This window comes from Oryza sativa, chromosome 2, assembly GCF_034140825.1.
Source record: "Oryza sativa Japonica Group chromosome 2, ASM3414082v1".
In the NCBI taxonomy this organism is placed as follows: Eukaryota; Viridiplantae; Streptophyta; class Magnoliopsida; order Poales; family Poaceae; genus Oryza; species Oryza sativa.
The window spans coordinates 35,860,888-35,875,099 of record NC_089036.1 but is presented as its reverse complement, the minus strand read 5'-3'; the positions used below and the strand labels follow the sequence as shown (position 1 = coordinate 35,875,099).

General features: G+C 44.5%; 3 protein-coding genes across 3 annotated transcripts; 1 reads left to right on the top strand and 2 right to left on the bottom strand.

Moving 5' to 3' along the window:
* The first annotated feature begins 579 nt into the window (after positions 1 to 579).
* Positions 580 to 2,842, top strand: LOC4331199 (uncharacterized). Its single transcript, XM_015771690.3, has 4 exons — positions 580 to 680; positions 805 to 882; positions 2,221 to 2,313; positions 2,545 to 2,842. Exons 1-4 carry the CDS (start codon positions 678 to 680, stop codon positions 2,626 to 2,628), a joined length of 258 nt encoding a protein of 85 aa, XP_015627176.3. The 5' UTR covers positions 580 to 677; the 3' UTR covers positions 2,629 to 2,842.
* On the bottom strand, positions 2,811 to 5,886 carry LOC4331197 (nicotinate N-methyltransferase 1-like). Its single transcript, XM_015771689.3, has 4 exons — positions 5,297 to 5,886; positions 4,975 to 5,204; positions 3,480 to 3,544; positions 2,811 to 3,291 (listed from the first exon to the last, which is right to left on the bottom strand). Exons 1-4 carry the CDS (start codon positions 5,797 to 5,799, stop codon positions 2,992 to 2,994), a joined length of 1,098 nt encoding a protein of 365 aa, XP_015627175.1. The 5' UTR covers positions 5,800 to 5,886; the 3' UTR covers positions 2,811 to 2,991.
* A 1,613-nt stretch (positions 5,887 to 7,499) lies between these two features.
* Positions 7,500 to 13,528, bottom strand: LOC4331196 (uncharacterized). The gene is made up of 7 exons (XM_015771653.3): positions 12,408 to 13,528; positions 12,203 to 12,327; positions 9,444 to 10,043; positions 9,053 to 9,344; positions 8,530 to 8,695; positions 8,128 to 8,230; positions 7,500 to 8,028 (listed from the first exon to the last, which is right to left on the bottom strand). Exons 1-7 carry the CDS (start codon positions 13,266 to 13,268, stop codon positions 7,911 to 7,913), a joined length of 2,265 nt encoding a protein of 754 aa, XP_015627139.1. The 5' UTR covers positions 13,269 to 13,528; the 3' UTR covers positions 7,500 to 7,910.
* Positions 13,529 to 14,212: the final 684 nt, after the last annotated feature.

Genomic DNA, 14,212 nt, shown 5'->3' with positions numbered 1-14,212 from the left:
TAATTGCCATTTTCTTCTACACTACTTCCTCCGTTTTATAATGTAAGACTTTTTAGCATTGTCTATATTTATTTAGATTCATTAACATCTATATATATATGTGGGTAATGGTAGAAAGTCTTACATTATGAAATAGAGGGAGTACCTCCAAATCGTGTCAAGACAGTGCATACTCTGGCTGATATGATAACCGGTCGCTGCTGCTGTTGCGTTGTTGGTTGGTGTCTCACCAATAAGTACGGACGTGCATATTCATGCATGCATGCATCAAAAAATAAAGAAGAGATGAAGCATCGATTCGATGCGATCACCGACGAGGCGACGACACAGTAGCAGCGCCAACACGCGCTTTCCTGTCTGCCGCACGTCCATTAATGGGCCGCGCCTTCATAGCAATACAGTTCGGCACGATAACAAACAGGCCCATGACATGGCTGTCGCAACACCCTTCCGGCCCATTTATAGTTGGGCCGTTGGTCGCTCAACTCAATCCCCTTCCGGCCCAAAGCATTGCCCCCGTCCCCTCGGAGAGATTTGCACTTGCTTCCTTCCTTCCTTCCTCCAAATCTCCAATTCCCCATTCGCGATTCAGAAGAAGAGTTCTCCTAGTTCCAGCTTCCAAGTCAAGGGCAAGGCGAGCAGCCAGCCATCCCGCGAAGGCGACTCGATCCGGCGACATGGTGCGTATTCCCCGTGTTCTAATCCAGCAACTTTTGCTCTGATCTGATTATTATTATGTCTGCTCCCCCCTCTTGTACTGATTACTGATGAAACATCGTGATTCGATTTGTGCTCCATGTACAGGTTTGCCTCGCGTGCTTGCTTCCCCTCTTCTTGATCCCCGTCGTCAACGCCCTCCCCTTGCTCTTCCACCTCATCCTCGTAACGCCCCAATCCCTTTCCCCTCTCTCTCTCTCTCTCTCTCTCTCTCTCTCTCTCTCTCTCTCTCTCTCTCTCTCTCTCTTTTTGTTCAATCAGATCTTCTCACGAATGGTTATTTCATGGTTGTTTCTTTACTAGCGAGCGTATAATTCAACCATCTTAGGTTAGCCTGATCTGTTAGCTTGATTGACTAGCAACAAACAGGAAGGAACTATCTATAACTGCACATTTTGGTTTAACCACGGTTATCGAATACTGCAAGTAATTGGCAACTATAGTCCTCGCTTGCCAGTCTGTGCCTTATCCACTAGGATTCCTAAAGGAATCTTGATAATTGTTGTGTGCTTTCCCCAAAAAGGAGACGATTATTTGCCGTTCTTTGTAACCATGTTCCCATAGTTATGCTCATTGGACAGCTGAAATATCATACTTCCTCCGTTTCACAATGTAAGACTTTCTAGTATTGCCTACATTCATTTAGATGTTGATGAATCTAGACATATGTATGTGTTTAGATCCATTAACATCTATATGTATGTGAGCAATGCTAGAAAGTCTTACATTGTGAAACGGAGGGACTATAATAGTTACACTCCTCGTAGAGCCGAAAGATATAGCATAAATAGTAACTGAAAGGCAAAAGGCTACATAAGGTTCCCCTTCTTGACTTGACAATAAATAATGCTGAAAGATGTTTTGCTATTCATATTACTCTGGATAACAAATAACTAAGGCCCTGTTTCTCTCAGCTTTGGATTATTATAATCTAGATTATTGAGTCAGATTACTATAAGCTAGATTGTTATAATATGTAGTAGAATAAGCGGTTAGTTGTTTCTTTCCTAAATTATTAGAGCCTAGATTATTGGGTTTGCAAGTCTAAAGAGAGAGTGGGGTGGCATGGTGGGTAATTTTTCACCAAATAATCTGGAAAAAGCTCACCTAAATGAGCTTATCAGATTATAATAAGCTGGGCTCCAGATTATAATAAGCTACTTAAATAAGTTGTCTGTTTCTTTCCGCTTACTCTCAATAATCTGGATTATAATAATCCCAAGCTGAAAGAAATAAAATAATGTTCTGTAGCTGCTGAGTGTTTTCTATTTGAGGGCAGCAAAGGCGTCAAATGTTGGAACAAATGAAGAATTTTGTCCATGTTTCAAACATGCCCTGAACTATGCCAATCTCTTTTCTTAATGAAAACTTGATGTACGCGGTCTAGTTTAGCGCTGCCTGAAGTAGCCTTATTGGTGTTTTAGCACGCAATGTGCATATGTTTCTAGGTTCTCCTGTTATCTGTATTCTGAAAATTGATTCATGTTCTGAATGACATTCCAGAGCAAGATTTATCGACTATTTGGATGGGAATACAGGAGGCCTGAAAGAGCCCCGCCTGCTTGCCCGTTTAAGCCTGCGGCAAAGAACAATGAAGTAAGCTTCCATGCTAGTATTTGCTATACTTATTTCTGCCTTAAGTCGACCATTTCATTATGCAAGATATTAACACTTAGCATGCCCCCACTGATAATTTACAAACTCTATAGAGACAGCTAGCTTTTATGCATGGTACTGCATCATACTAGAGCCAGTAGGGAATTTTGCAGCAACTCAGTTTGCAACAGGCCATTCTGATGTGATTGGTTTACTCCTTTTGCTGTACAGGGTGCAAGTGAATCAAAACCTCTAGTTGAACCCCAAAGCGCTAGTACTACTACTACCACAGCAGAAGATAAGAAAGAGGATTAATGTTGTCGAGCAGCGGCGAACGTTTCAAACAACAGTGTTAATGTTTGTGACCGTAGCTATTAAGAAATAATTGTTATATGAATGAATATACTCCCCACATATGTTTGGGCAGTGATTGTTGATTCCCCCTTCCATCATGTACCAAAACGTTGGTGGTAGTGGGCACACTGCTAACTGCATGCTAGCAATCGTAAACTGCTACACCTTTCCATTACTCTGATGCTGTGAATGCTCAAAAGAACATGGTCTGATTGCACAATTGAAATACTGCTTATTTGACAGTGTCACGAGACCAAAAAGAAAAGGAAGGAAACGTGGTTGTTGATTTCAGCAGCAAATTGATGCAGCATGAATGAATGACTACTACTTGGTGTACTCGAGGACAGCGTAGAAAGGGTCGAGGTAGATGGCCCGGAAGGAGGCGAAGCCGGCGGCGAGGCCGAGGTGGCGGAACTCCTCCTCGGATCGCTCCCTGCCCTGAGTCCGGTAGGTGGCCATGACGAAGATGTCGTTCTCCAGCAGCGCCCTCGTCCTCGTGCTGCCGTCCGTCGTGTCCGGCACCACCGGCTCGCAGGCGATCACCTTCCCGCCGCCCGGCAGCGCCTTGTGGCAGTTGCTCAGGATCGCCGTGCACTCCTCGTTCGTCCATGTCGTCAGAACCCACTGCATACGTATGCCGTATAAAAATGAACTAGCAGGGTTGTTTTAATTCATGTACATACGTAATTCGATGCAAAAAAAAAAACAAAATGGGAATTAATGAGCCATTCACTGCATGTTTGAATTCTTGGACAGAATCTGATGCAGAAAGAAAAATTGGGGGGGGGGGGGGGGGGTATACTATTACTTACCTTCATGAAGATGGCATCACCGGAGGGGATGGACTTGAACATGTCCCCGCCAACATGCCTCACTCCTGAATTTTAATGGTCACTAATTAGAGCATGTACAATAGCGAACTATAAGCTAACTATAAACACATTTTGAGAAAATAAAAGATAAGAGCGGATATAAGAGCAAGTTTAATAGTATAGCCCACTACTAGCTCCAATTCATTCTTAGCTAATCTAATAGTCAATTCATACAATAGTTGTTTATTATACTATTAATATATGATCATATATGTCATACACACATTGTGTATTGAAGTCCGCACTGCAGCTGGCTACAAATCTGTAGCCCACTGCTTTTCTCTCTTATGTTTTATCTTATTAAAATATGTTTGCAGGTGGTTAATAGTCTGCTATTGTACCTGCTCTAATAGCAGACTATAAGCTAGCTATGAACATATTTTAAGGAGATAAAAAAGAAGAGCAACGGACTACAGATTTGTAGCCAGCTGTAGCATGGACTCCAAGACATAATGTGTGTATGACACGTGGAACCAGGTATTAATAGTGTGGTAAGCAACTATTATATGAATTGGCTATTAAATTGGCTATAGATGATTTGGAGATATAGTTGGCTATCCTATTAAACTTGCTCTAAGAGAGAAGAGTAGTGGGCTACAGATTTGTAGTCGGCTGCAGTACGGACTTCAAGATATATGTGTATATGACAGGTGGAACCAGATATTAATTATGTAATATATGTTTATAGGTAAATATTGTATAAATTAGCTATTAAATTGACTATATATGATTTAGAGTTAGTAGTTGGCTATACTATTAAACTTGCTCTTAGCATCAGGAACACAACAAAATGACCCTGAGCCCCATGCATATTTTAGCGAAAAACAAATAGTCCCCTACATTGATCGACGTGTACAACTCGTGCTTCACTTGCATGATGTACGGTAGTATACTTGTATTATTGTGTGGCGTCTCGTGATCCGTTATGTCAAACATCACACGTGAAGTAGCTGCAAACCAACGTACTACTCCTGTATTATTATTAGGCGTACGTATCGTTTCCCAGGCGCTTCTTGTTTGTAGTTTGTAACCACTGTTTCATCTCTAACAACACAAATACTCTCTCCGTTTCAAAATATTTAATACCGTTGACTTTTTAGCATATGTTTGACCGTTCGTCTTATTAAAAAATTTATGAAATATGTAAAACCATATGTGTATATGAAAGTATATTTAACAATGAATCAAATGATATGAAAAGAATAAATAATTATTTAAATTTTTTGAATAAGATGAATGGTCAAACATTTTAAAATTTTGAAACCGAGGGAGTACTTCACTATCGTTTGTTTCCTGAAACTCGTGGTAGGTAGTGATGAAGGAAACGATCGAGTCCTTGTGGATGAATCGACGTCACGTGAAGCAAGCCAACCAGCCATGGAGAGACAAACGTGAGCCACAGTGGATATGCTGGGATGACGTCACTCATACTCACCGGGAATGGGCGGCGCCGCCGCGACGACGTCGGGCAGGTCGAAGTTGACGCCGTCCCGGATGGTGCGGACCCGCCGCATGATCATCTCCAGGCACGCGCCGGAGCTGCCTCCCACGTCCACCAGCGTGCTCACCCCCTCGAACCCGCCGTCGCCGTAGCCCTCCAGCAGCGCCTCCATGAACGGCTCCGACACCCCCGTCATCGCCCGGAGCATCACCTCGTTCGCCTCCCTGCAATTGCAAGTCCGAATCCGATGGAGATTAGATTGGAGAGGAAGCAGCTAGCAGATTATAATTAATTGGTTGATCTAATTCTAATCTACCTGTCCTTGCCGTAGTAGGCGTAGGCGGGGACGCCGGCGTTGGCGCGGGCGAAGGGCTCGGGGCCGGAGGGGTCGAGGACGGCCTCGTGGAGGAGGGGCCAGGCGCGGACGAGCGCATCCTGGTGGTGCTGCAGAACGTAGTCGGCGTAGGACGCGCCGGAGCCGGAGGGGCTACCGCCGCCGCCGGGGACGAGGGTGCGGCCGACGGCGGTGAGCGAGAAGCGGCGCGGGGAGGGGGAGGATGATCCGGTGTGCTCGGAGAAGACGCCGCGGGAGGCGAGGAGGCGGAGGAGGCGCTCGAGGACGGAGGGGTCCGGGTGGCCCGCGGGGAGGAGGTCGGCGGCGGCGAGCGGGGCGTTGGCGCCTCCCGCCCAGAGCTTGGCGGGGACGCCGAGGCGGATGACGGCGGTGAGCGCCATGGGGACGGAGATCATGTTGGCGAGCTCCATCATCGCCAGCCTGGCCTCCGCCGGGGACAGTTCGCCGTCTCCTCCGCCGCCCATTTTCCAAACTCTTACTCACTCAGATGTGATGAATCTCAAGTCAACACTACTCAACTCAACTGACGAGACGAGACAACTGCTGCGGTTGAGTTGTTTCCTTCTTCTATCTATCTATATACTGTATATGTACTCGCTGACATGTGGGCCCAGATTCTATCGTTGGCCAAGATCGAATGCCACATGGGCTCTAGCGATAATTGGTCAACAATTCAAATCTTTGTTTAAATTTCTTTTCAATGCGATGGGTTCTTTTTGGGTCCTGATGGTTAGATAAGCTCGATTACCGTGTATAACCAGCAGCAAGGAGAACCGGCAAATCTCCTCTCTCCTCTGGTTGGTTCCAGCTTGCTTAAAAAATAGTAGCGCGAGATCGGATGGTGCATGCTACCGGGGACTAATGCGTAATTAGCTGAAAGCGCGAGGAATGCTTTGCAAAACGTCGCTGACGCCACGGGGTTTAGAGAGGTTAATACGACGTTACATTCTTTTACTACTCCCTCACTCTCTAAATATTTATCATCGTTGACTTTTTTTTAAATATATTTGACCGTTTATTTTATTTACAACCTAGACTAGGGATAAGTTCATGTTTTCACTTAACACCATATATGTTGACAAGCTTTTTCACTTTGGACTGGAGTGAAGGGTTTGAGCTGCCACCGTGGCTCTGTCCATGGCATGCAATGCAAGCAGGAGGTGGTGGACTCCACTCGTCTCCACCTCCGTTCTGCATTGCCATCTTCCCTGGGATCGATCTAGTAAATCGACAGTTCTAATTAATTAAAAAGTCTACAGTAAAAATAATGTCAAGCAACTCTGTGGTCAACATTAGTCACTAGGGCGGCGGTAGACAGGTCATCGAAACCCTCACCGGCTTCATCAGGCAGTGTGACTTTGTCAGTTTCATCAATGGAGAACATCTCGCATGATGCTAGGATTGAAAAGAGGACGGAGTCACGGGTACTTTATTTATGGTTTCTTAGGGAGATTGTTAATTTTGGGTTAAACTTGATTGATTTTGTGCAAATTTAGCTACTGCTCCGTTGCGATTGCTGCGTTAGTTATTGGTATAAGTGAAGTAATTTATGTGCACTTGGAGAAGCAACATAGCAGTCTAAACCATTGACCTGGTGCAAAATGCAAAAGCTTGCAAATATATATGGTGTTAAGTGAAAACATAGTTATATCTCTAGTCCATGTTGCAATTATTTTCCTATCATTTGATTTATTGTTAAATATACTTTTATGTATACATATAGTTTTATATATTTTATAAAAGTGTTTAAATAAGACGAACGATCACATGTGCTAAAAAGTAAACGGCATCAAATATTTAAAGAAAAAGGGAGTACATTTTAGTTACTTTTAGCTAAAAAATAATTTTTTGACTAGTTATTTATTAGGGAAAAGCGTGATACCACAAATATAGTAAATATAGCTGCTCCCATTGGTTTTGACATGCACGCACATTACACGTGTGCAGGCACCGCGCAATGCCAATGCACCACGCGTGTCAAACCAAGCAACACCCCAGCCGACAATCTGCATCACCTCCTTTTTAGATAATAATAACCCGAATAACCTAATCTATTCTATACTGGCTACACACACCACTATCGTCAGCATCAGAACACGGCTGACCCGCAACCGCAAGGCATGGGCTTCTTGGAAGAAGAAAGATCATGATAATAATGCAATAGTTCAGTCAAAAGAGGTGGGATTAGATTAATAATCTATATGAGTAACTGCCAGTGTCTCTTCTGTTCAGTTCAGTTCAGGACATAAATACAGGGAAAGAACTTACAATGGGCAGCCGCTCTCTTTTTACTCCAGTCCTACCCATCGCAAACTCTTTCCAACAATCAATTAACACGCCCTTTGCTGCTCGCGCTGCGGCCAACAGCAAGGCAACAAATATGTAAACCTGTAGTAGATCGATAGATACACAAGAAGAAGACGAGAGAGGACAGACAAAAATGGAAGAAGAAAAAGAATGAAGAAGAAGCAGCAGCAGAGCTCTTGTTTCCCCTTTTTCCTGAACAAAGCTTCGTGCAGCAAAACTTCGCTTTTTCCATCAGTTTTATTCCCTTCCCTACTGTATTTCCACAACTTTACATTACTGAATATGCCCGAACCACCTCCGCGATCGGCGCTCGGCATAGTGGGCATTTGCCACCACTGCGAATTAGCTCGTTTGCACATTTTGAGCAAGTACACATGTGCCCGCATCTGTCACCATCACCAAATGGGTTTTACAAGTACATCAGACAAAAAAGGTTAGAGATTAGTAACATCAAAGTATCAGACATGTTTAGCTGTGAAGCTGACCTGTATAATAGAGAATCAATTTGCGCATCGCAGCATACGCAGCAGGTTCCCTTCCTCACTTGATCCCATTTTGATCCATCGTCAGATAGATCCGTCGGATACCCTGAAAAATAAAAGGGACAGGTTGTTTCAGTGATTTCTGTACATACAGAGTTTCAGCGAAATTACTGTATGACAAAAATAAGAAACACGCAACTAACTGACAACATGCACAATGTCTATTAATAGCATAATTACCGGAAATAAAACTTAAACTACGTAAAGTGCATAACAACATAATAAGGAAATTCAGGTATTGTCCCTATCAGCTGTAGTTAGGTGTGCCGTGTCCTCTGTGTTAGCAAAGACAGTTATATGATGCACAGATATCTCAGTATGCAACAAGGAGCAATGGAGTACAACCTTCAGGTCCTGCAAAGCGATTCAAGGCCGCCGACACTTCTTGTCTCACTGAGCGTTGGAGTTCAAGTTGCATGTCCATGCACGCCTCCAGCATCCTCTGTATGCTGCTCATCCCTTGTTGAAGTCTACCCATGTCAGCTTTCAAATCATTAATAGCATCCCATTCCTGCAAGGATGCAAAGCTGAATAAATCCTCCAAGATGAAACTCTAAATGAGCATACAGGGCACAACTTAATTCAAGCAAAAGGAACTAATTAAAAGTCACTTATAAATTTCACGGTTCTGACATCTCATGGGTCATGGACCCATGGCAGCTGGCACATTTAGGAAAAAGGAGTATGAAGGAAAAACAAATTCTAAAGACGCTACAGATCATGAATCATTGCATGATATTAACAATGTGTGTACAGAAAACAGATTTGCAAAGCATGGTATTGAAATAGCACAGATAAAGAAACAACTATTATGCAATAGCTCCAAAAATTTAATGAAGAGATAATGCACGGGATCTCTGTGATGTACCCTGTGTCTAGTGCTCCAGTTGTTATGACGCAATTCTCTGTGCCATAGTGGCTGTCGGGGTGGCAAAGGTGGGGGAGGGATAACAAGCGCAGGTCTGTTAACAGGAGCTTGGAATTGCCGAGTTTCAGCATTCCTCTCTTGTTCCTGATTTTCGTTTGGTGAATTCACAGATGGAATAGCTGCATCGAGATTCCAATTGAGGGGTCCACGACCACGTCTTTGAACATATGACCTTATTAATCGCTCCAAACTTTCACCAAAACCATTACTAAGAAGATTGGATACACTTCGCCTGAAAGTACAAACGTGGTCATTGATCAGAATAAGAACAGATTTAATATCAATAAAAGAATATGTTTGGAAGAAATTCTAGTACTGAAGGTCAATATACCTGCTAAGCAATTCTCTCAGTTCCATGCTGTACACATTGTCATCATCTGGCGGGATGAATCTATTTTCAGTTCTAGGAATGGGGCCCATGTCAAGTGGAGAATCTTGGAAATCATCTTGCCAGTTCTCAGTACCATGAGACTCGTCATCATGCCATTCATCATGCTCATCTTGAAGATGATCATGCTCCCTGGCATCATCCTCCATAGTTTCACTGTGTAGTTCCTCTGCATTATCTTCCCAATTTCTTTCAGCATCCTCTGCAGTTTCATTGGGCCACCTATCAAGTGAGTCGTCCAGAGATGGCTGCCAAAATCTTGCATCCCGTCCTGCCTCATCTTGCAGCCTATTGTCAACTTGAGTTTCATGCATCTCAACCATGTTATCCAAAGCTACACTTGGTGACTCTATGGCAGCATTTTCTGCATCTGCCTCCTGTAAACCCACATCCTCAAGCATAATTTGGGTCGTATTCTCAGTACCAGTGAGGGCCCTGACCTCAGCCCCTTGTTGAGGTTCGTCACTACCTAGTACTCCAACACTTTCAGCCACAGAAGAATCAAACCGGCTAACATCTTCACTACTTACAGCACTCTCTGATCTGAAATAAGCATGTTGAGCCATTTGTCATTAGCTGGATGCAATATCATAAACCCTATAGATATTCCTTACGTGCAAAGAACTCAAAAAAGACAATGGCAAGAGGCATGCATTCTTTGGCAGTTTGCTGTCATCAGTTTATCTGATGCTGCATTAAGCCTAACCGGCAGTGCACAAGAACATACTTCCCATTTTTCATGTTGCATGGCATTGTGAATTTTTCACAGCATCAGGTGCAACTCTGACCATTGATGGACAGTGTTATGTTAGCCAAATAATACATAACTATACTTCAGTAGAAGCAATTCTGGTTCTAATATTTCAAAAAGTGAGTGGACTTGCACTTCACGTATTAGTAGAAAGAATTAAAGTTGCATGGTATGGCAACCAAGAATAAATGTGTCCTTCATTGTGCTTAACTTATGTACCACATGCACCATGAGTGCATGACACAGTTTGAAGTTTGGCATTTGAAACTTTAGATTTTACTCTCGTTCCATCTACTATGGTATGACCATACTAATTACTGGTCATGAGAAGTTCTAAAAATCACCACAATATACACATCAAATGAAAGTGCTGATGTTGCTCCTTTTACAAACTACTCTAAATCATAAAAGATGTAATCATTCAATGCAGCAGTAAAAAATTCCATGGCTAGTATACCGTTAAAGATAATGGTTATATCATATTGAAATGTTGTCAGTAACATGAATAAAAGGAGCACTTAAGCAACAGGAGATCACTAAAACAGCACCACTGATGAAACCTACTAAGCAGTTGGGGTACCAGCTAATAGATGGTACCACCATCTACTAGGACGGCTCTTAGAAGAAGATATAGAGAGGCCGGATTCAATTCAGGGGCCCTAACTTCCATAGTGTGCTACTAGTCAACATCATCAATATATTTCATAGTACCATTTAGGACAAATTGGTTGGTGAACAGTCCCTAACGTGTAGAGCAAGACTGACAAGTTAAGGTAGGGACCAGTATAATTAGTAGAACTGGAACCTGAAACCTTGCCTGTATACTTGCTGTGATGAAAATACTCATTTGATGCTCTAGTTTTAAAAGTAGTTTCAGTCCTTCAGATTACAGTGCTTCTGTAGGAATTAAGTATAAAAGAAGTTTTAGCTTGACGATAGTACAAAATCCTGCATAAATCATAAAAAAAAAACAATGTCCTGCTAAACCATATCTTGCACAGAGCTTCTCCTCAATGTACTGAAATGGTCTGATCATCTACTTGAACAGGATTCATAATTCAGATGGAAGTTTCCTTCTAAACAACTTCTACCACAACTATGGTTTACAACTTACAAGTACCTGCTTCTAACTGTCTAGCATTGGACACCCATTCCATACTAAACGTAACGGTCACATATGTGACTGATACTCATCTGCCAGGCAGGATTGGCAGTAGAAACTAAAAGAACCAACAGATGCACCCAACTCTAAAGCCCTCAATCCAAGAATGCACAATCACCTTAACGCTTCTTCTGAAATAATAATCCTTCCAACAAAGGAAACCTATATATTCTAGGCATTCACAGGTAATTACCAATAGAAATTACTTGACAATTGACACAACTAGGGATCAACATGTAGATAATATCAGAAAGATAATATCAGAAAGTTTCCCTTTTTAAAATTTAGAAAAAAAAAATCCCAAATTAGGTCAATTATGTTATTAATCACAATGGAAGTGGAAGGTGGAATTTTATGCTCATATGCCCCAAACAGACAATTGTACATCACCACAGCTCAATAGAAGGAAGAGCAATGGATTAAACGAGTAATGTGGCAGTGGGCTCATAATGTACCACACAAAAACACCATACAATACTAAGGGGACCACAAAAACAAATGAGGCTGTGCAAGTGGGGTCGTAAGCTACATAAGAGAGTAGCAAGTAGCAAGCGAGTCTACCAATTATCCAAGAACCAGACGATTTGTCAGAATAGTATAAATAATGCAGCGCTTTCTACGCCAACATTCTTTGATAGATGTTAGTGGAAAAGATACAACCAGAAAAATCCATTTGCACTGAAAGGATACAACGAAAATCCCGGAAATGCTCGCATTCATGTAAGAGATATACCAATCAATATATAGCTACAATTACAAGAGAAAGTTGGAACTGGAATGCCTGCTAACCTCAAAGTGGACACACGATGGCTCTGCCTCAACTGCCCGAGCTCCCTCGCCGCCACGGATGGTGGTCGTTCCTCCTCCTCAACTGGAAGAACCACGTTCCTCAAGAACCTCCCCCTAAGCAATCCCTGTAAAGCAACACATATCTCAGAGCACCGTCGTCGGCATTACAGATGACCGATTCCTGCAATGCAATGCAAAGACCAACCTGGATGCGGTTGCGGCTGCGGTGAGGGAACTCGGACACAATGTGATACCCTGATATCCCCTGGAGCTCGCGTTGGCGCTCTCGGGCCATCCGAGTGATGACATCGAGACGCGCTTGTCGGCCACGGAGGCGAGGAGGCTCCCCTCGCCTCTCCCTCTCGCCAGCGGCTGTGTCGTCCCTGCGCGAGGCGACGCGGGAGTCGCGAGGCTGGCTGGCCATCTGCACCCACTCCCTGACGAGCCTGACCCTCTGCCTCTCCGTCTCGCCGAGCCACTCCCCGGTGGTGGCGGCAGCGGCGGCGGCGGTGGGGACGTCGGTGTTGGCGGTGAGGCGGCGGGCGATCTGGCGCACGCGCTCGCGGTCGGCGGTGTCGGGGGAGGGCTCGCGGTCGAAGGGCTGGTCGGCGTCGGATCGGCGGTGCTCGAGCTCGCGCCACATCTGGAGGAGGGAAGGGGGCGCGGTCGGGGAGGGTGCCTGGGGGCGCGGCGGCGGCGCGGTGGGCGAGGAGAGGAGGAAGGAGGAGGGGTCGAGGGTGGAGACGGGGTGGAGGCGTGCGAGCGCGAGGAGCTCGGCCTCCCGGTTGCGTCGCTCGACCTCGCGCTCCATGGAGGAGAGCACCTCCTCGGCCTGGCGCGCGACCCACCGGCTGAGGAGGCGCGACTCCCGCCTCCGCCTCCGCGCGGCAGACGACTCGGGCTCCTCGTCGGGCTGGTGCCCCGCGGCGACCCCTCCCCCCGCCGCGGAGCACGACGACGAGGACGACGTCGGGGAGAAGCATCCCCCGAGGTGGTCGCAGACGAGGTCCTCGAGGTCCCGGCGGAAATCGGCGGCGGCGCCCATGCGGTGGTGGTACTCGTCCATGGGATTGGGATTAGGATTAGGATTAGGATTAGGATTAATGCGGGGGGATTGGATTGGGATTGGGGATTAGGGCAGGATTGCGATTGCGAATGCGAGGAAGAAGCATTTGGGGAAGAAGAGAAGAGAAGAGAGAGGAAGGGGATTAATTGTTGGATAGAAAGATTGGATGGCGCGAGAGGAATGGGAGACGCAAGTCACGGAGAAAAAGAACCAAAGCAGCAATTACAATAGGAGGCCGGAGGAAGACGAAGAGGAGCAACAAGGAAGATGAAGAAGAAGAAGCGGCGATTTATGGATTTCCCCCCTCTTTTTTTCTCCCTTTTTCTTCCTAGCTTGTTTTAGTTGAGGGAGAGAGAAAGAAGAACGGATAGCCAAGGGCAGGTGGTGGCGTCGCTCTCTCTTTTTTTTTCTTCTTTTTTTCTGTTACGGCCACACAACGCAGCGGCCAATTCAATTGTACTACGTAGTATAATTATCATTAACAAATTATACTAAGATTTAAAAGAAACTCTATGAAACTACTACTTCTAGTTTGTAATTTGTTCACAGCATTTCAAAAATCGTATGGTAGTTTTCTTATGATGGCGTGTATTCCCAAGAAATACAAGCCCCGGGGCCCACTTCCAGTGGCTCCAGATAATTCGGCCAAACGTGGCGCTGTGCTTTCGTTTTGCTTTCCGCGGCAGATATGGCCAACGGCGGGGCTCACAACGACACGTGGATTTGTCTTTTCCTCTCCTCATATCATACTCCCGTGCCAATTTACAACACTACTTATTTCCTTCCAAACATATTATTTTTATTATTACAATATTTTATATAAGGAGGACCATATTTCTTTTTGTTTTTTTGTCTCCCCAGAAAATTCTAGAGTTCTTTCCACTTCTACTTACTTTGTTTTTCCCTTAGGAAACAGCATGATGTAATGGTACTTAAAAAAAGAG

Bases quoted from the DNA above. Each gene is read 5' to 3' on its own strand.
- LOC4331196 (XM_015771653.3), bottom strand. From the start codon at position 13,268: ATGGACGAGTACCACCACCGCATGGGCGCCGCCGCCGATTTCCGCCGG. The intron at 8,231-8,529 runs GTTGTACTCCAT...TTTATTTTTCAG, and splicing joins TCGCTTTGCAGGACCTGAAG to GGTATCCGACGGATCTATCT. The intron at 8,029-8,127 runs GTCAGCTTCACA...TGATGGTGACAG, and splicing joins ATTGATTCTCTATTATACAG to ATGCGGGCACATGTGTACTT.
- LOC4331199 (XM_015771690.3), top strand. The intron at 883-2,220 runs GTAACGCCCCAA...ATGACATTCCAG, and splicing joins TGCTCTTCCACCTCATCCTC to AGCAAGATTTATCGACTATT. The intron at 2,314-2,544 runs GTAAGCTTCCAT...TTTGCTGTACAG, and splicing joins CTGCGGCAAAGAACAATGAA to GGTGCAAGTGAATCAAAACC.
- LOC4331197 (XM_015771689.3), bottom strand. From the start codon at position 5,799: ATGGGCGGCGGAGGAGACGGCGAACTGTCCCCGGCGGAGGCCAGGCTG. The intron at 5,205-5,296 runs GTAGATTAGAAT...TTGCAATTGCAG, and splicing joins GCCTACTACGGCAAGGACAG to GGAGGCGAACGAGGTGATGC. The intron at 3,545-4,974 runs GTGAGTATGAGT...ATTAAAATTCAG, and splicing joins GGCGGCGCCGCCCATTCCCG to GAGTGAGGCATGTTGGCGGG.